The sequence below is a fragment of the Nannospalax galili genome, unplaced genomic scaffold (genome assembly GCF_000622305.1).
Source record: "Nannospalax galili isolate Female #2095 unplaced genomic scaffold, S.galili_v1.0 scaffold391, whole genome shotgun sequence".
In the NCBI taxonomy this organism is placed as follows: Eukaryota; Metazoa; Chordata; class Mammalia; order Rodentia; family Spalacidae; genus Nannospalax; species Nannospalax galili.
The window spans coordinates 232,703-252,934 of NW_008329323.1; the positions used below are offsets into that span (position 1 = coordinate 232,703).

Sequence of the window (20,232 nt, forward strand, 5' to 3'; positions counted from 1 at the left end):
AAAGGAGAATGAGAGAAGGGCCAAGTAGACAAAGTGGTTTGTGTTGTTCACTTGAAGGCAAATGTGGCAAGATGTGTGTACAGCTGGAGTTCCTAGAGAAAAAACAATTAGAAAACCAATGATGTGCTATTGAGCTTCTGGAAACTGTTGATGCCTGAGCAGCAATAGAAATAGATGATAAAACAACTCAGGTGAAAAACAATAAGCTTAGCCAGACATGGTGGTACAGGCCTTTAGCCCCAGCACTCAGGAGGCAGAGGCAGGCAGATCTCTATGAATTTGAGGCCACCTGGTCTGGGTGAACAATCTCCACCACCTACCCACCCCCTTGTATCAAAAGGAAAAAAAAAAAAAAGCATATGGGGGTGGATAGGTGGTGCAGGTTGTTCACCCAGACTGGAGTACTTTCAGCAGCCAGATGTTGCCATTGTTAAGGACCACAGGGCTGGTCAGGAGCCTGTCAGAGTTAGGGGGTTAACTCCAGGAAGTGAAACCATGGGCCCAGGAAGTGAAACCATGACTCTTCTTTTCCCCTTGAAATTGAGCTAGTTCAAGAAGCACAAGCTGGCTCAACTAAGACCACTGGGGGTGGGGAGATATTCAGAGGCCCCATAGTATCAACAACCCAAGACAAGGAAGCTAGATGGCTTATGGAATATGACTGTGAAGTATGGAATGCTACATAAGGTAGTATCTCCTAAATTTGTTGCTTTATTTAACATTGCTCTCTTGATTAAACAACTGATATAACTTATGAGATCATTTAATATTATATTGGACTTTGATAGGATTTAGTTGAGAATCCCCATAGTTGTCCATATGGATAATTAGCTGGAATGGATACTGATGTGGTAATCCACCCTCTGTACCCTCTGTAAATACATTTCTTCATATAATGCTAAGCCTTAAGTATCTTACAGATTTAAGAAAGTGTCTGAGGGCTGGCGAGATGGCTCAGTGGCTAAGAGCACTGGCTGCTCTTGCAGAGGGCCCAGGTTTGAGTCCCAGTACCTACATGGTGGCCAGCAACTGTCTTTAACTCCAGTTACAGGGAATGTCCTTTCCTGGCCTCTGTGGACATTGCACACATGTGATGCACTTACATACATGCAGGCAAAACACTCATACACATAAAATAAAAATAAATAAGTAAAAAGAAAGTGTTTGAAGAACAGTAAAAATGGTACCTAAAGAGTTTACACATAGAAGGTACATGCATGGGTAGAAAATGGCACTCTGAGAAATGATAACATGGTTTAATGAAGATCTTAGTGTCAGGAAAGAACCCTAATACCCAAACCACAAATGATACAGCAAAAAAGAAACCTATATACCAATTTCCCCGATGAATATAGACACAAAAATTTTCAGTAAAATACTTTCAGAGCAGTTAAACATTTTAAAAGGACCATGTACCACCATCAGGTAAATTTCATTCCGTGGATATAAGAATGGTTCAATACATAAATTGGTAGGTATATCACATAGACTCTCAAAGACTGAAATCACATGATCATCTCAATAGTATCAGAAAAGGACAGACTAAGTTCAATGTCCCTTGATGACAAAGCACTGAATATTTCAGGAGAAGAAGGAACATATCTAAGTTCAATAGAGGTCAAAAGTGACATATATAGGGTCAAGATTATACTGAATGAAGGAAAATTGAAATCATTTTTATCAACAAACAGAAATGGGGCAAGAGTGCCCACTTTTGATACTCTTACTCAATATGGATCTTGAATACTGATCCATAAAAAAGAAAAGTAAGAGAAAGAAAAATGAAACAGGGACAGGGATGTGGTTCCATAGTATATTTTCCTGGCACACATTAAGCCGAAGGCCCAATTCCACACTACTTTTAAAAAAGGAAGGAAGGAAAGGAGGGAAATACGAAGTCAAATTATCCTATTTGCACATAATAAGATCCTATAATTAAAAACCCTAACAACCCTATTAGAAGCCCTCAGATCTGACCAACAATTTCAGTAAAGTAGGTAGCTTTTTATCTACCAACAATGAAAATGTTGAGAAAAAAAAAAATCAGGAAAAAAAAGTCCTCTTCACAATAGGCTCAAAAACAAGGCAAAAAAAAAAAGTATATATATATATTTAACCAAACTGGTGAAAGATCTGTATGTCTGTATGATAAAACACAAGAAATTGAAGAATATTCTAGGAAATGGACAGATTTTCTATGTTCACAAATCAAATTCATTACTAATATGAAAAAAAATGTGATCTTCGGATTCAATACAATAAAAATTTCAATGATACTATTCACAGAAATTGCAAATACTAAAATTATAAGGAAACACAAAACACCCTGAATAGCCAAAATAATCCTGAGGAAAAAGAACAATACTAGCAAAAGGCATTAAAATATTAAATTTAAGTTGGGTGTGGTGGCGCACACCTTTAATCACAGCACTCTGGATGTAGAGGAGGCAGATTTCTGTGAGTTCAAGGCCAGCCTGGTCTACATAGCAAGTTCCAGGCCTGCTGGGGTGACAGGGAGACCCTGTCTCAAAAAAAGAAAAAAAATATGTATTCCATTTAAAACTTTTCTTATTATAGTATAGTAACAAAAACATGATAGTATCTTAAGAACTGATACAGTAATAGAGCAATGGAACAGGAGAGCAAAGCCCCAGAAATAACCATACATCAACACTCACCTGATCTTCAACAAAGGTGCCAAGACTATGTGTTGGACAATGAGTAGACTCTTCAGGAAATGATACCAAGGAAACTGGACATCCATATGTACAAGACAAAACTAGATCCCTATATTTCACAATTCAAAATGAACCCCAAACCATAAGATAACGCCTAAAAACACTGAAATCTGTAGGGAAAATATGTCTAGAGATAGTCATAGACAATGACTTTTTTATTCCAATAACTCATGACCTAACAGGAAGAATGACAGTAAAAAATGCATAGTGGCTCATGTGTATAATGTCACTCACTACTCAAGAAACAGAACCAGGAAGATCACTGCAAATTTGTTGGTGACCTGGTTTATACAGTGAATTCCTGACCTGCAAGGGCTACATAGCAATGAAAGAGAAGAAAGAAAGAAAAAGAAAAAAAGAAAGAAAGAAAGAAAGAAAGAAAGAAAGAGAGGGAGAAAGAAGGAAAAAGAAAAGAAAGAAAAAAGAGAGAAAAAGGAAAGAAGGAAGGAAAGGGAAGGAAGGAAGGAAGAGAGGAAGGGAAGGAGGGAGAGAGGGAGGGAGGGAGAAAGAAAGAGAAAAGAAAAGAAATAAAAGAAAAGAAAAAAACAGGATGCATCCAGTTAAAAGATTCTGCATAGGAAACAATTTCCAGAGCACAACCAAGAGGAAGCCTGTATAATGAGAGATAGTTATTCATCAGACAAAGGATTAATGTGCAGAACATACTTTTTAAACTAAAAAATTTAGTTAGGCATGATGTTCACCCATGTAACTCCAGAATTTGGGATGTAGAAGTTGAAGTTTTGAACGGCCTTATTTAAATAGTAAGTTAGATGCAAGCCTGAAATACTTGCATGAGACACTGTCTGAAGAAACCAAAACAAGAAAAACATTAGATTTCACATACCAAATAGCTGAATCAGTACACAGAGAAATGAACAATTTTCAAACAAATGGCCAATTGACAAAATGTCCAGCACCATTAGGTTCACTCCAACCAGAATGGCTATGAAAAAAGCAAACAATAGCTTTTATTGTGGGTGGAAGGCCTGTGCATGCACATGGTGGACAGCAGAGGCCCCGGGTAACCATGGCCAGATAGGTGGGTGAGTTTTTCCAGATACAACAAAGCCTGTGTTTGAAGATGTATGAAGATTATTGAACAAATGTTTTCCAAAAATTTGTCATAAAAGACAATTGAAAAAAGCTACCAGGACCACAGCTGTGTGTAACAAACATGTAGGTAGCTGCAGATGGCTATCCGACTTCACTAGCTGTGATGTTTTAAAACACTTCATTATCTCAGATGCAGCACACATTTTTGAAATAATTTTAAAATTTTTATTTATTATTTTTATGTGTATGAGTGTATTGTCTGCATGTATGTGAGTGCACCCATGTCATGCAGTGCTGCAGAGGTCAGAGAGGGCTTCAGATTCCCCTGGAACTGGAGTTAAGAATGGTTCGTAGCCATCACGTGAGTGCTGGGAATCGAACCCGGGTCCTCTGCAAGAGCACTCGGTGCTCTTAACTGCTAAACCATCTCTCTAGCCCGGCAACACACATTTTGGAAGATAAAAAAGAACTGGTCAAGAAAACATGGACAGAAGCAAATGATGGAAGTTGATATTTTAAAACCTGGAACTGTGGTCTCCTCCTGTGAGCCAGAGTTGTGATCCACTCCTATAAGCTGGAGCTGTGGTCCCCTCCAATGAGCCAGAGTTGTGATCTTCTCCCATAAATCTGGAGCTGTGGTCTCCTTCTGTGAGCTGGACCTGTGGTTTCCTCCTGTAAGTGAGAGTTATGGTCTCCCACTGCAAGCACATCTGTGTCAATGAAGATTTTTTTGGATATCTAGTCAAATTCACTCTCCATACCATGTTCTTTCTTAATGTTTAAATTATTCCAAGAGGTGTTCCACATTCTTTACACTGACTCCTGTTGTCTCTGTGTGTATTGTTTGTTTGTTTTTTCAGTCTTTTTGAAACAGGGTCTCCCTGTAGCCCCCAGCCCCCAGCCTGGAACTCATTGTGTAGACCAGGCTGGCCTTGAATTCACAGAGATCTGCCTGCCTCTGCCTCCCAAGTGTTGGGACTATAGGCATATGCCACTACACCTGGCCCCTCTGTGTGTATTCTTATGAAGGCTGTAAAGGTGTTAAGTTTCTGCATGTAAGGTAACTCTCTAGTGAATTCTTTCATGTCTATGATAGGAACTGGAATCATTGGCCATTTTTCCACACTGTAGGCACACTTCATTGTGAATTCTCCACTGGGAATTTTTTCATCTATGTGGAGATAATGGGAAGAATTGAAGGCTTTCCCACATAGTGCACATGCAAAAGGTTTCTTTTCAGTATGAATTCTTTCATTGATTTGGAAGTAACTGGAAGTGCTAAAGGCTTTCCAACACTGCTTACATGCATAAAGCTTCTCTGTAGTGTGAGCTTTTTCATGTCTACTCCAAAATTTAGTACTACAAAAGGCTTTACCACATTGCTTGCAGTTATAGGACTTTTCCCCAGTGTGACTTCTTTCATGTACTGAAAGGGAACATTTCAAACAGAAACTGTTCCTACATTAATTACAATCAAAAGGTTTCATTCCCTTGGGACTTTATCCATGCTTTCTCAGATAAACAGAATTTCCAAAAGCTTTCCCATATTGCTTATATATAGGGTTTTTCTCTAATATGAAGTTTGTGTGTGTGTGTGTCTTTGAAAGGTACCCATTCATTAGAAGATTTTTCCCACATTGCTTACAAACTTAGAGATTCTTGCTACTGTGAATGACTTCCTGTCTTTGTAATTGCTTCAAAGAAGGCTTTCCTACATACCTTACATACATAGGGTTTCTCTTCAGTGCAAATTCTTTCATGTATTAAATGAGAATTAGAATGAGTAAAGGTTTTCCCATAATGCTTACACACACAGAGCATCTTGCAACTGTTAATTTTAATTTTTTATTTTAGAACACTGGGAGGAGTGGCTGGTTACATACATAGCCTTTCTTCTGACTATAATATTGTTTATACCTTTGAAAGGAACTGGAAGAAATGAAACCTTTCTCACATTGCTTATGCTAGTGTTTTTCTTCAGTGAAACTCCTTTTGTGAGTTTGACCAGATCAGAAACACCTAGTCTTCATCACAGTGATTTTTTTTTAACTTTTTTAAAATGTGTATGCGTGTATTGCCTGAGTGTAGGTAAGTGCACCCGTGTTGTGCAATGCCCATGGAGGTCAGAAGAGGCTGTCAGATCCCCTGGGACTGGAATTACAGACAGTTGTTAGCTGCCATATGGGCGCTGGGATTCAAACCTGGGTCTTCTACAAGAACAACCAGTGTTCTTAACCACTGAGCCATCTCTCCAGTCCCCCCAGGGATTTTTAAAAAATAAATTTTGAATTGGATTTTTGTGTAGTTCATACATAAAATCATCTTTATACCCTCTTCACCCTGCTCCTATGGCACCTTCCCACAGCCCCGCCCCATGGAAGGTCATACATTCTGTCATTTCTATTTAGGCCTATTATGTAAAGTTAATGTCCCAAGATGTCTCCCTTGGTGCAAGTTCATCCACCAGGGTTTAGTCAGCCTATCTAGAGTCTCTCCCTTCAAGAAGATCAGCTCTTCTTCGTCCAGCAGTTTTTAGCTGCCAATAATTCTTCAACTACAGTTGGGGCTTGCTGTTCATTTCCACAGTTCTGTGCTGGGTTTTTGTCTACCTAAGTTTGCATAGGTCTTCTGCATGCTGATACCATTGCTGTAGGTTTGTGTGAGAAGGGTCCCAAGCACCTGAAGGACTATTTCTGTATGGCCATGCACCTCCTCCCTGCCTCTTACGATCTTTCCACCCCCTTTTCCACAACGGTCCCTGAGACCTCAATATAGGAGTCTTGTCCAATGACCCACACTCTGTTAACTCTTATTCCCTGTGTGTTTGGCCATTTGTGATCTTTTGTGCACCTGACCCTCATGAGGGAGCTTCACTGATGAGACTTGAAAGATGCATTAGTGTTCTCTTCATCCCTTGTTCTATGTTCCCACAGTGATTATTTTTAGGAATCTCTCCAGTGTAAGTCCTTTTATGCATTGGAAAGAATGGGGAGGAAAAGAAGGTGTTTCCAAATTCTTTATGTTTGTACAACTTCTTTCCATGTTCCTGATCTTCATATGGTTTGTGTACAGGATGAAGTTTAAGTAGCACACTTAGAGATAAATGGCCAATGCCTACTTCTCCACACATTTGACTTTCATATATAGGAACTTCTGGATAAGATTTCTGATTCACAATATGCTCTGGAGAGCAATTGAAAATTTTTGCACATGGATGACCTTCTTTACATTCACTCAGTTTCTCTTCCAGTTCACAGCTACAAAAAAAAAAAAAAATGAAAGGAAACCATTACTAAGATTTTGGCTATTAATGATTTACCAGAATTGTTCCATGACCTCTAAGAATTTTTGAATATGTTCAGATTGTATGCTCTGCAAGGTGGTTTGAGGATAGCTGCAATAAAAACAATGGTATTCATGTGTGATTGTGTTATACTATCTTCCTGGAAAATGTTGAAAGTCTATATCACATTTAAATACGCCTTTAAATCTACAGTATTATGTACATTCTCAATCATACTAGTGACAAAAATGCTGGATTTTTAAATAGTTGATATCCATGAGATATGTTGTCAATTGGTCCCAGTGTAAAAAAAAATCATTTTTATTTTGTACATACCTTATACTCAAAGCTTACAGATAAATCAATGCAACATTTTAAATATCATGCATGGAATAAAGTATGTATATAAGAACCATTACCTGTAGCATTATGATGTTCCAATTGATTCTAATATTGGAATACTTGGAACATTCTGATTGCTAAAATTTAATGTGTATGTAGTTTTGGAGAAAACTACTTGATCAGAGGGCTTATGAGGCACCCTTCCAAGACGGCATATCTTAGGGCATATGGCAGGGTGTTTGTGAACTCCCATTTATGAACCAGTTGAGTGCCTCTGGGATGTGACTGTGAGTTATGTAGGAAAAACGGTTGAGGGCAAGATCAAGAGTGTCAGAGCAGGAGTGAACTGGAACATAGGGGTCTAGTGGGGAGGTAGAAGATATGGGGAGGATGGTGGCTGGGTTAAGATGGGAGCAGGTTTGGAAATTGAAGTTGGGGTTGAGAAAGGAGTTATGTTTGGGCAGGGGGTAGGGTCAGAAGTATGGGATGGTTGAGAAGGTTCTCTAGAGAGTGAAGAGAGAATTATGAGTGGGCTGCGTAAGGTTCATGTATTGGTCTCTGGAATTAGAAGGGTGCAGCCATGACTGCTGAAAGGCAAGATGGACAGCCAGGGTATAGGGCATACTGAGTGGAGTTGTTTAGAGAGATGTGCGATGGGTAATAAGTCTCACCAGCCTTCTGGCAGAGGAGGGCCAAAGCCTGTCCCTTGTCATAATTTAGGAAAAAGGAGAATGGCTTAGGATAGTTAGGGAAAGAGTGAAGGCCTTGGCTAGGGCTTGTTTTAAGGCTCTTATTGGGATAGCACAAGAAAAGGGAGATAGGAGGGGTTTCTCTGAGGAGTCCTTAGTTGCATCATGCAATGGTTGGGCAATTAGTGAAAAGTTGGGAACCCAGATAGGAGAGGGGACAGTGGGGGCAAGGTCCTGCAATAGGACTTGGTATCTGGATAGAGATGAACAGAGAGATGGGCAGGAGCAAAGATAAAAGAAGGCTTGGACATAAGGGACCTCAGACCATTTGCCATTTCATTGGAGGAAGTTATCTAAGTTCCATAAATTGGTTGGATTGAAATTTCTGAATTAAGGTCAAATGTTTCTGTTATCAAATTGGTGTTTGGACTAAATTTAGATTTCAGTTCAGTAAGATCGGGTTGTGAGAGTTTTTTATTTTGAGACAAGCCAATGTATTATCTTGTGGGATAGTTGGGACCCCATAGTAGGCAGTGAAATTAGGGAGAGGGCCAAATCTGTGGCAACAAGGCATCACTTGGTACCAGGGAAAAGCCAGAGAGACAAAGAGCCTGGAAGGGTTTTGTGCAAAGCCTGGGCACCCCTGGGTCCAAGGGAACAAAATGGAAAGATGGGACCCTGGAGTCTGGGAAGAAGACATTCAGGGCACCTCTAAATGTGTCTGGATCCTTATCTTTACTGTTTCCCAGGTCAAAAAAGGTGTTAGATGCAGTTACAGAAAATGGAAAAAGGCTTCTGGAGATGGGAGAGAAAGGAAACAAGAAATTTTAGGTATTTCCCTTGCAGGTTCCTAAATGAAACCAATATGGCCTTCAGACGAAGGCCTTTCCTGCCTATGTAACAGTTCCAGAAAACATGGCACCAGGTGGGACAAGGTCTCGAGGTCACATACTGGCTGCCATTTAGCATCAAAATCTGATGGGGGAAAGGGGAAGGAAAAGAGAAGGGGTGTTAGAAAGAGTATCCTGTTCAGAAGATCCTCTCAAGTTTTGGTACCGAAATGTTGGGAATAAGTGTCACAGGTAGAAAAAACAAGCAACCAACCTCCATAATCCAGATTGACCTTTATTATAGTCAATGAGGGGTGACAAGCTGACTGGTAGAAATTGGCAGCAGCCACACCAGTCAAGTAGCAAGAGAGTTTAAGTATGTTTGCATGTGGATATAGAGTTGTGGGGGTTGAGTAGGCACAGAATGTCTTGTAAAGAGCTCACGGCATGCTTTGTTTTGACAAAGGGTCTCTATTGGTGGGAGGACTTGTTTGCAGAAAGGAATCAGTTTATGGTTGTGGGTTTTTATAAGACTTATAACTGTCTTGAGGCTATCATAGAGTTTGTCTCTATGTCTACTTACAAATATCTACAAAGCAAAGCAAACTAATATAAATACCTACAAACTAATAGGAGATGTAAACATTTTCTTCAAGCAAATAAAAGAATATCCTTAAACAGAGAGATAAGTCCCATTTATAAAACTATCAGTAGTTGTAACCTTATTTTTGTCTTGCTCCATTACTTTTCTTTTTAAAGCATTTAATGTATTATTATTGTGTGTGTATGATGAATGTGTGAGTGCAGGCACCCCTGTGACACAGTATGTGTGTGGCAGTTAGGGTATTAAAATATGGGTCTGCCTCTTTAAGAAGATAGTCAGTCTCAAGAGACCAGATCCATGAAGAATCAGGTTCTCACTCTGCTGCTCTCTCCATTCGACAGAGAGTTAAGAACATGTTATGTGGCAGACATGGTTGGCTCATGCCTTTAATCCCAGAGGTAGAAGCAGATGGATCTCTTTGAAATCCAAGCCAGTCTGATTTACATAGTGAGTTTCAGGCCATCTAGGGGTAAAGGGAGACCTATCTCAAGAATAAAAAGAAGAGGAGGAAGAGGAAGAGGAGGAGAGGGAGGAGGAGGAGAAAGAAGAATAAGAAGGAGGAGGAGGAGAAGGGGGAGGAAGGAGAAGAAAAGGAAGAGGAAGAGGAGGAGGTGAAGAAGAGGAAGAGGAAGAGGAGGAGGAGGAGGAAAAAGAAGAGGAAGAGGAAGAAACAGTTTCTGCATCCCCTGGTGTGTAATTTCCCACCATCCCCTGAAAGCATATAAAAGTTAGGTATCCTGTTTGTGGGGAAGATAGCTATAAAGACTCCTCTATTTTTCTGAGTTCTCTCTCTCTCTCTTGCCCTCTCATCTATCTATCTCTCCTATTGTCATTATTAATGAAGTTCCTATCTGGATTTTACCAGAAAATATCTCCTTGCCTTTAAGTCCTGTTATGGTATTTTTTATATACATATAGTTTGTGTGTGAGTAGTAGTAGTAGTAGTAGTAGTAGTAGTAGTAGTGCCTTTTTTTCTAATACTCTTTCAGTTCAAGGCCTGATTATGGTCTCCAGATTCTTTTTCCTAATAAACCTCATTCCTAAAAGGGTAACTATGTGTCAAGCTTCTTTTCAGAACCAATTGATAGGTAAAAATCTGGGTCCAAATCAGGAGAAAGCACCAGGACACAGACAAGAACTCCAATCAGATAGAGTTTATTGGCAGAGAAAACACATGGGATAGTTCCCCACTCAGGATAGAGGAGCTGTCAGTTTACAGGTTGTTGGCTGGGGGCTTTTATACGGGGTTTTGGGGGATGTGGAAGGCAGGAAGATATTCCTTAAAACAAGTTGAGAGAGAGAGAGAGAGAGAGAGAGAGAGAGAGAGAGAGAGGAGTCCAGGGCTTATCAGGAGAGAACACCCTTGGTCAAACCTCCCCCTTCCATCAGCCAGGATCTGGGTCATGGGATAAGAGTGAAACTTCTCAGGGGGAAATAGCTTGTATTGAGACAATTCCTACATCCATGTGTCTGCGGTGTAGGGGTCTGTTTGTCTTTTAAGACTATCAAAGGGGAAGCAGGCTGTGCTGAAACAGCTCTTGCAGCGATCGGGTCTTGGGTCATAGGTGCAGGGTCTATTTATCTTGTCTGGAGGCAGTCAGGGTGCTCATTAACTCAGTCCCTGTAATTCCAGAGGGCTTCCAAAACTATGAGGCCCTGTTGCATTGGGGAGGGGGTTGCTGTAGATCCAACCCCTAACACAACCTTGTGTCTTTCTCTTGTTTTTTTCCTTATATTTAACACAGAGGACAATTTACAGAAGTCATTTTCTCCTACTGAGGGAATATAATGCAGCCATATTTTTGACAGGTAAATAGATAGCAAAAGGGCCCTTGCTGAGTATTAGAGTCACGCTCTGCTTTCATACACCCTAGACAAAGACATGGGTAGGTTTTTTCTCCCACTGGTAGGGCGTCCTTCTGGCTGTCAGGTGCAGACAGGTTTAGATATGTGAAAGAAAAGTTCCCAAAAAGAACTCCTGCACCTTGGACTGAACTTTCTGCAAGACTGACCAACTGATTATCACTCCGGAGATTGTTCAATGTTTGGAATGTTGCAGGTCCACAGTCTAATTACCATTTATCTCAGGCCATCTTTAGTCCCCTAAACAGCCACTCCTTGCCCACCTGTTTCTGATCTAACATCCTGTGACTAACAGATAAACCTTTTAGAATATATTATCCTAGCAGACCACCCGGTCTCACCAATCAAAAGGCTAAGAATGTCACCAGATATCACCTGAGACCTATAGTAAAAAACTACTTGAAGGGCTGGAGAGATGGCTCAGCAGTTAAGAGCACTGACTGTTCTTGCAGAGGACCCGGGTTCGATTCCCAGCACCCACATGGCAGCTACAAACCATCCTTAACTCCAGTTCCAGGAGGATCTGAAGCCCTCTTCTGACCTCTGCAGCATTGCACAACATGGGTGCACTTACATACATCCAGGCAATACACTCATACACATAAAATAAAAATAATAAAATATTTACAAAAAAAAAACCAAAACTCCTTGCTCTGCTGTGACCCGCCTACTGAATATATCCTCTAATGTATTTGAAAAGTGTCTTGATTTATGACTTTTCTTTGTTCTGTTACTATAAAAATGTAAGGCAACTGTTACCATGCTGGAACATGGAATTTGGGGTAACCTGAGTCTGTGTTCCCAGGCCATGGTCAGTCATATTTGGCTCCAGAATAAACTATCTCTTATCCTGTTTGAGGTGAGAGTTACGCTTTTCGTCGACAGATAGCATTACCTTTATGTGGCTTCCATGTACATATATCTCAACTTGGAAATGTTCTATCCTATGAACTTGCTCTTCTTTGTTTAAGTTGACCAATCTAAAATTGAAGGAGAGTTACACACTTAAAACACCTAAAAGGCCCAAGCTTTCCTGGGGGTTTTGGATTTTTCAGTTTCCAAATCCACTCTCCACTTTGGAGAGCTTTTCTTTCCATGTAATTTTGTGCAGGCCTGTGTTTCATCATTCTTAATGAAGTTTGTTACCTGCTTCTTTCTGCTGTGTTGCTACATCCTTTGTGACTAGGTAATGGTGGATACAGATGAGGGATGGCACAATAGCTAATAATAAAATATTACACATAATACAATTTAGTATTAAGGAAATATTGAGTACCAGGAGGCTCCCTGTTCAGAAGAACAAAAAGCACTGAGTCTCACACTTTCAAGATTTTATTCTCAGGAAGAGTGTTCTAAGCAGGTATAAAGGAACAAAGGGTAAGCAGATCAAAGGACATTTCTCTGCAGGAGCTCAGGAAACAATTAGTAACAAAGTGTGGCCTGTCTGCAAGGTACAGAACAAATGTTCACACAACAGTGTAAAGAAGGCATAGTTTTTTTATCTAATCTAAAAACAAAGGACACTGCACTTCAGAACCTGAGTCTGCATATGTGTCTATCTGGCTCTGGCATCATAGACACTCCTGTCTACTGGCAACTTTGCTCACTTGACTAAAAGTATGCTTTCTGCAGAGTTCAAACAGAGCAATTATCTCCAATACTCTGCCTGAGGTTTTCCTTGACTTTTAACTCTTTAATTGATAGAGAAAGTGAACCCTATCCGGACCCCTAGAGAGTAACATTACCTTTGTGTGGCTTCCAGGGATCAAACTCAGGTAATCAGGTTTGCTCTTGAAGTGCTTTTACCTGCTGAGCTGCATCTCTGGCTCTCCTTGCTTTTCTTTTAGATCTTTTTGGTATAATATATACTCAGAGATTACAACTTCATGTTATTTTCCTTTTAACTCCAAAACATCAAAGGGTGGTGGCACATTCCCCCACTCCTATAATGGGCGCACCTTAAAATATGCCTCTTCTCTCCTACAACATCCTCAAGGTCACACATTTCCTCCCTGTAATGCAGGCCCTCCTTCACTCCCCCAGCCACCAGAAAATCAGGGACAGTCTGGCTGCAGGCCCATTCTGTGGATGACTCATCAAATATATGGGATGGAACTTCCCCTCTGAAAGCTATAAGAGTTCTTCACATACCCTACCAAGTGGTTCTGAACTCTCCTCAGAGACCCTTCCATGCTATTGATATTATCAGTGACATGAGTAAGTCTTCCTCCACTCCCCTGTCTCCTGTGACCCAAATAAAGTCAAACCCCAGCACCCTCTGTAGTTGCCCATGTGGATACAGAAATTGCCTTGAGCCAGCTAGAAGGCTCATCAGTAAGGATACTTGCCACCAAGTCTGGCAGCTCAAAACCTGGGAACTCACATGATAGAAGGAAAGAACTGACTCCCACAGGTTGTCCTCTGACCTGCACACATGTAGTATGGCATGAACACCCACACACATACACATAAATAAATGTAATGTTTAAAAAGTAAAAAGAACTTGCCTCACCAGAAATACACGACAGCACCTATCTCTATTGACCCAGACTTTTCTCCCTCCTTAGATTGTTGTTTCCTTGTTTTAATACACAGCAGGGTGCCTTTTTAACTTGCTACAGTCCAGCTTCCTGGTGGACAGGGCTGGTAAACTCCTGAGAAGTAGGGATTACAAATTCATAGACTCTCAGTAGAGTGCCTGTCATTTTTCAGTAGAAGAATCATTCTAAGAAAGAAGATCCACAGTCTTAAATGGGCATGATCTGAGTGGTTTTTGGCCTGAAATGGATCGTTTTCAGCTTTCTGATTTATATATGAAAGAAACATAATTTTTTAAGATGGGGGATTTTGAATTTATTTCTCTTTTATGTGTATGAGTGTTTTGACTGAACCCATGTCTTGCAATGACCACAGAAACGAAAGCAGGGAGTGTCATATCCCCTGGAACAGGAGTTAAGGATGGTTGTTAGCTACCATGTGGGTGCTGGGAACTGAACTCATGTCCTCTGGAAGGGCAGCTAGTGCTCTTAACCTGCTGAGCCATCTCTCCAGACCCACAGATGGATAATTTTAAGGAAGGGCTGGAGACAGGCCTTTTGAGGTAGTGGGCAACATACCAATCTGAATGTTTCCTGTTGAAAGTTGGGTGACATGGAGTTAGGTGCCTCCCCATCTTGTGGTGTCTAAGTTGTTGGCTAGTAACTGTATTTGTGCATGGGATATTATCCCTATGAGTCCATGTGGGTGGCTGTACCATTTGGATGAATCCAGCGACACTCATCATAGGAAGCATTGAGGGAAAGCAGCCTGCCTAGCCTGCATTTCATGAAGAAACTATGAAAGAAAGTTCCCAGAAAGAACTCCTGCATCTTGGGCTGAATTTCCTGAAAGGCTAACCAACTGATTAGCACTCCTGAGATTGTGGAGAGTCTGGAATGTTGCTGAGCCAGAGCCTATTCACAATTCATCTGGGGACATCTTTAACCCCCCAAATAACCACACCTTGCCTACCTCTTGTTAGGGTTTGAGAATCAAGACTAATTCCCACAGACACCCAAAAAGATTATATAAAAAGTTTATTCAAGAATTTAAAGTAAAAAAAGACAACAACCAAATGAAAGCTAGCGAAGCACAGACTTCATGAGCCAAAGATGGAGTCTGGCCCCTAAAAATAGCAGGCAGGAGCTTTTATTGGGGCACTCCACAGAAACCCGTGTGCACCGAGCATCTTTTTTAAAAAACTGGCTGTCCCCATATCCTGTGTACCGGGAAAGTCTTGATTGGTAGGGGCTGTCTTCAGGGCACTGGAATGTGCTGACTAATGTCTTTTAGAGTCAGAAGTTTTTGTTCATACCTTATAAGGCTTTTACATGTACAATATGCCTGAGCTTGTCTGGGCTTGTCTAAAGAAGCTAGCCAAAATGGAGTCAGAGCATTCTGGCTCTTCACCTCTGTTTCTGAATTAACATTCTTGTGACTAATAAAATGTATTAATTTAGCAGACCACTAGGACTCAACAATCAAAAAGCTAAGAATGTCATCAGATAGCATCTGAGACCTCCCCCACTTTGCTGCGAACTGCCTACTGAATGTATCCAGCAATGTATTTGAAAGATGTCTTGCCTTATGACTTTTCTTTCTTCTGTTACTATAAAAACATAATCTAAGCCGGGCATGGTGGCGCACATCTTTGATCCCAGCACTTGGGAGGCAGAGGCAGGTGGATCTTTGTGAGTTCAAGGCCAGCCTGGTCTACATAGTGAGTGCCAGGAAAGCTGGGACTACAAGGAGACCCTGTCTCAAAAACAGACAAAAAAACAAACAAATGAAAATAATGTAACTGTTACCAAGCTGGAACATGGAATTTGGGGTAACCTGAATCTGTGTTCCCGGGCCATGGCCACTCATATTTGGCTCCAGAATAAACTCTTAGCCCCTTTGAGGTGAGTTGTGTTTTTGCATCGACAGTTATGGCACTACAACGTGGGGCCCCCAAAAATTATCTGCTTTTCTTTTTATTAAAGTGTTTTATTTATTATTTTTATTTAATGTGTATGAGTGTACTGCCTGAATGTATGTGAGTGCATCTATGCTGTGCAATGTCCCGGAGGTCAGAAGAGGGCTTCGGATTCCTCTGGAACTGGAGTCAAGGATGGTTCGTTGTTGCCATGTGGGTGCTAGGACTTTTAAGAGTCCCAGTCCTCTAAAAGAGCAGTCAGTGCTCTTAACCACTGAACCATCTCTCCAGCCCCCAATTATCCACTTTTCATCAGTGGAGTCACCTGGATGGAGCAGGTACCAGCTGGATCCATTGAGTCCAGCCATCTGGTAGTAGCTCTTCAGATAGATTGTAGTGAGTTTTTTCTGGGGCTCTCAGACCTCCCTTGGTTCGGCTGATGGTCCATTTGTTTATTCTGAGCCGGTTGTTTAAGGATCCTATTTATTAGGTACCTTTATTGTTTTTGATTTGCTTTCAAAGTGTTTGTTTTAAGGTAATTTGTTTAAAAAAACAAGGACTTCTAAATATGATTACTAAAAATTCAAAAGTTGTGGAATCTTCCTTGAAAGATAAAGAAAACCATAGGATTCCATCAACTGAAATAAAAAACATCACATCAAATACTCCATTCAACTGGAGAGTAAAGACTATATCCAGATACTTCTAACCTACTCCTGTACTACAAAATTCAAGGAGATGAACTTTAAGAGCCCCATGTACAAAATTCATCTAAGGACTCATCCATGTGGATTTCAAAGATATCTTCAACTAATTGGTAATCAAGTACCCCAAGTAACTGAACATTTCTTTCATTTTTGGGTCCTTAAACTCTTTTATACTTAGCTATTTTTAATGGTTTCTAATATCTAATTTCACTTAGTATATGCCTTAATGATAAAATAATACTAATTTTGGTTTCAGTTATAAATGCTTACCCAGGACCCCTACCTTACTCAACTAGTTTTCATGTTTAAAAGATTTAAGTATTTTCACTCTTTGTAAAAATATATATGTATTTTCCTAATTATTCAATATACTTTGGCTAAAAAGCCCAGTTTTCAATTCAAATTTTGTGTACATACATATTTGTCTCCCAATTGGGTAGTTCCTCCAAAGGGTGGGACCTGCTGCAGAGAGGGGACTACTGAGGGGCTGCTGGAAGCCATCTGGAAACAGAAGCTGCAAGCTGTGGGGAAGCCTGTGGCATGGGGAACTGGGTACTCATTCCTTTGTAAGTTACTCCCCTCTCCGCCCCCCATGATAATAATACATGCAAATAAAGATATGTTATATGGTTTGCTTGATAGTGCAAAAGACTCAGAGAAAAATAGGGTGACAAAATTACGTATATTTGTATATTATATACAAACTATATATATTTTAACCAAATCCAATCAATTAGACTAAAAGGGCCCTAAATGTACTCCAATGTTTTAAACAAGTAAGTACAACCTTCTTTTCTCTAGATACAAATACCCAAAGATTTGGGTTAATTCTTATCCAAATTATACAAGATATCACTCTAATTAAACATATTCATGATATTTTATAGTTTAAGTACTGATATTCCTTGATTAAATGAGCGTCTAAGTTGTCCTATATAGTACAATTAGCTGGGATAAAAATAATTAAGCAATATCTGTATTTTACTAAGGAAATGGACAGTCTCCTTCTAGAGTACTATTTTCCTTTCTAATCATTAAAATAAAAAAGTAGTTGGTTAAGCCTTTAAGGCCTACAGAATTCTGATTTCCTAACAGGTTTAAGCTCTTGTTTCTATTAATGTTATTAATATTTGTTATGTAAATGAAGAAATGCTTGTTAGAAGAAAGTTTAAAGAATTCTGTATTGTGTAATTTCTTCTATACTATGTTTCAATTATTTTTTCAAACTAAATCTGGTATGATGCATATTGATAAAACAGATAAAGTCATTATTCACAGATAAGAACTACTAGAGTTAGTGCTAGCCACTTCATGAGTTTATAGCTACAAGGTCTAACTTATCCAAAGAAAAACCAAACATTAGAAAAGAACAGATTTGTTTAAATATTCTAAATATAAATAAAATAATTTATAGAGTAGAGATAACTGTAAATACAGGGGAAACATAGTCAATCTCATTTTTATTTTAATGTTTGTTGCCTTAATCTGTTACATTTGCTCCATTAGGCCAAGAAATATTCTTAGTTATTTTAAGTATAATCATCCTAGTATACGTCAAATACAAATGTTATGTCAGATACAGAGGACAAAAGAAAAGTAAGATCGGGATCACGCTGGCTAGTAGTTTTGATATAATCCAGGAGTTCCTTTCTTATTGGCTCTACCAGCTAGCTATTCCTCTCTCCTGAAGACTGCTATCTTGATTACAATTGAGCCTCATCTACATCAGATTCTAGGAATAAGCCTTCCTAATGATGACCTGTGAATAAATAGTATGTGGCCCCTGCATGTACAAAACGTGATGCTTGGCCAACAAGGGGAACTGTTTAAGAAAGTTCCCAGAAAGAACTCCTGCATCATGGATTGAATTTCCTGAAAGGCTGATCAACTGATTAGCACTCCTGAGATTGTGAAGAGTTTAGAATGTTGCAGATCCAGAGCCTGTTCACAAATCATCTGGGGGCATGTTTAACCCCATAGATAGCCACAACTTGACTACCTCTGTTTCTGAATTAACATTCTTGTGACTAATAAAATGTATTAACTTAGCAGCTCATCGAGTCTCACCAATCAAAAAGCTAAGAATGTCATCAGATGGCATCTGAGACCTGTAGCAGAACCCCCACACACACTTTGCTATGACCTGCCTACTTAATGTATCCACAAATGTATTTGAAAAGTGTCTTGATTTATGACTTTTCTTTGTTCTGTTACTATAAAAATGTAATGTAATTGTTACTATGCCTGAACATGGAATTTGGGCTAATCTGAATCTGTGTTCCTGGGGCCATGGCCACTCACTCATATTTGGCTCTAGAATAAACTATATCTTATACCCTTTGAGGTGAGAGTTATACTTTTGCATTGACAAAACAATCCTCAGAGGGTTAAAAATACTAAGTTTATGTGAACCAAAAGGTCTCCAGAAAAATCCTGAATCTTGGACTGAATTCCTCAAGGCTGACCAACTGATTAGAACTTCAATGACTGAGTTTGGAATTTTGCAAATCCAGAGCCTATGTACATATTATCTAAGGCCTTGTTTAGCAGTAAACAGCCGCCACTTGTCCACCTCTATTTCTGATTTAACATTCCTGTGACTAACAATACTAACTAAACAAAAGAGACAGTTCCCTACCTAGTAAAAGGCTAAGAATGTTATCAGATAGTATCTGAGACCTAGAATAGAGTATCCCTCCTCCCCTTTGCTATGACCTGCCTACCGAATGTACGACCAAATGTATTTGAAAAGTGTCTTGATTTATGACTTTGTTTTGTTACTATAAAAACACCATGAAGCTGCTTCCATTCTGGAACATCATATTTGGGGATACCTAAATCTGTGTTCCCAGGTGATGGTCAGTCATATTTGGCTCCAGAATAAACCTCTTTTATTCCTTTGAGGTGAGAGCTGTTTATTTCGTGGACAGTTCTTGGAGCCTGTTCTAGTTTGTTTTTCCATTGTTGTGACAACACTCTGACCACTACCAACTTGGGGAGGAAAGGGTTTATTCAGCTTACATCTCCCAGGTTGCAGTTCATCAGGGAGCCCAAGGTAGGAACTCAGGGCAGGAACCTGGAGGCAGGAGCTGGAACACAGGTCATGGAGGAATGCTGCTTACTGGCTTGCTCCCCTGGCCCCTGCTCAGATTGCTTTCTTATGCAACATAGGCCCACCTGCCCAGGGGTGGCACCACCCATAGTAGGCTGGGCCCTCCCACATCACTCATCAAGAAGACAGCCCTCAGACATGGCCACAGGCCAGTCCAATAGAGGAAATTCCCTGATTGAGGCTCCCTCAACCCAGGTGTGTCAAGTTGACACTAAAGCTATCCAGCACAACTGACCCTTTGTCAACTTGACACAAACACATCACTATTAAACCATAAGGTTTCCAGTTCTTGTCCCCAAGATATGATAACATTAATATCACAATATACGACAGTACAACCTTAAAAACCCCACAGTCCTTAAAAAAAAATTCCAAACAATTAAAAGTCCATAGTCTCTTTTAAAAGTCTCAACTGTGTGTGGGCTTCTGTAAAATCCAAACAAGTACTGTCTTATTTCAAAGGGAAGAATCGGGCACACCTAAGCAAAACCAAAGTCCAGCAAAGCAGCTCGAGGCTGGACATCTGGGATTCACTCACGATCTTCTGGGCTC

The 20,232-nt window shown here is 40.0% G+C and overlaps 1 protein-coding gene across 3 annotated transcripts in view; it reads right to left on the reverse strand.

Annotated features, from left to right (window-relative positions):
• The window catches only part of LOC115070885, a 47,057-nt gene that overhangs the window by 17,788 nt on the left and 9,037 nt on the right, over nucleotides 1-20,232 (reverse strand). The window contains exons 2-3 of one of the 3 annotated variants that reach the window (XR_003849991.1): nucleotides 12,301-12,385; nucleotides 6,348-7,051 (exon numbers count right to left, since the gene is read on the reverse strand). Coding sequence is in view for 1 of the 3 variants with exons in the window: in XM_029564917.1 (XP_029420777.1) it covers nucleotides 4,317-4,466 (150 nt within the window). In the remaining 2 variants the exon portion in view is untranslated. Of the gene's footprint in view, nucleotides 1-4,316; nucleotides 4,467-6,347; nucleotides 7,052-12,300; nucleotides 12,386-20,232 lie in introns of those variants that run through there. The other 2 variants (XM_029564917.1, XR_003849990.1) reach the window with 2 other exon arrangements.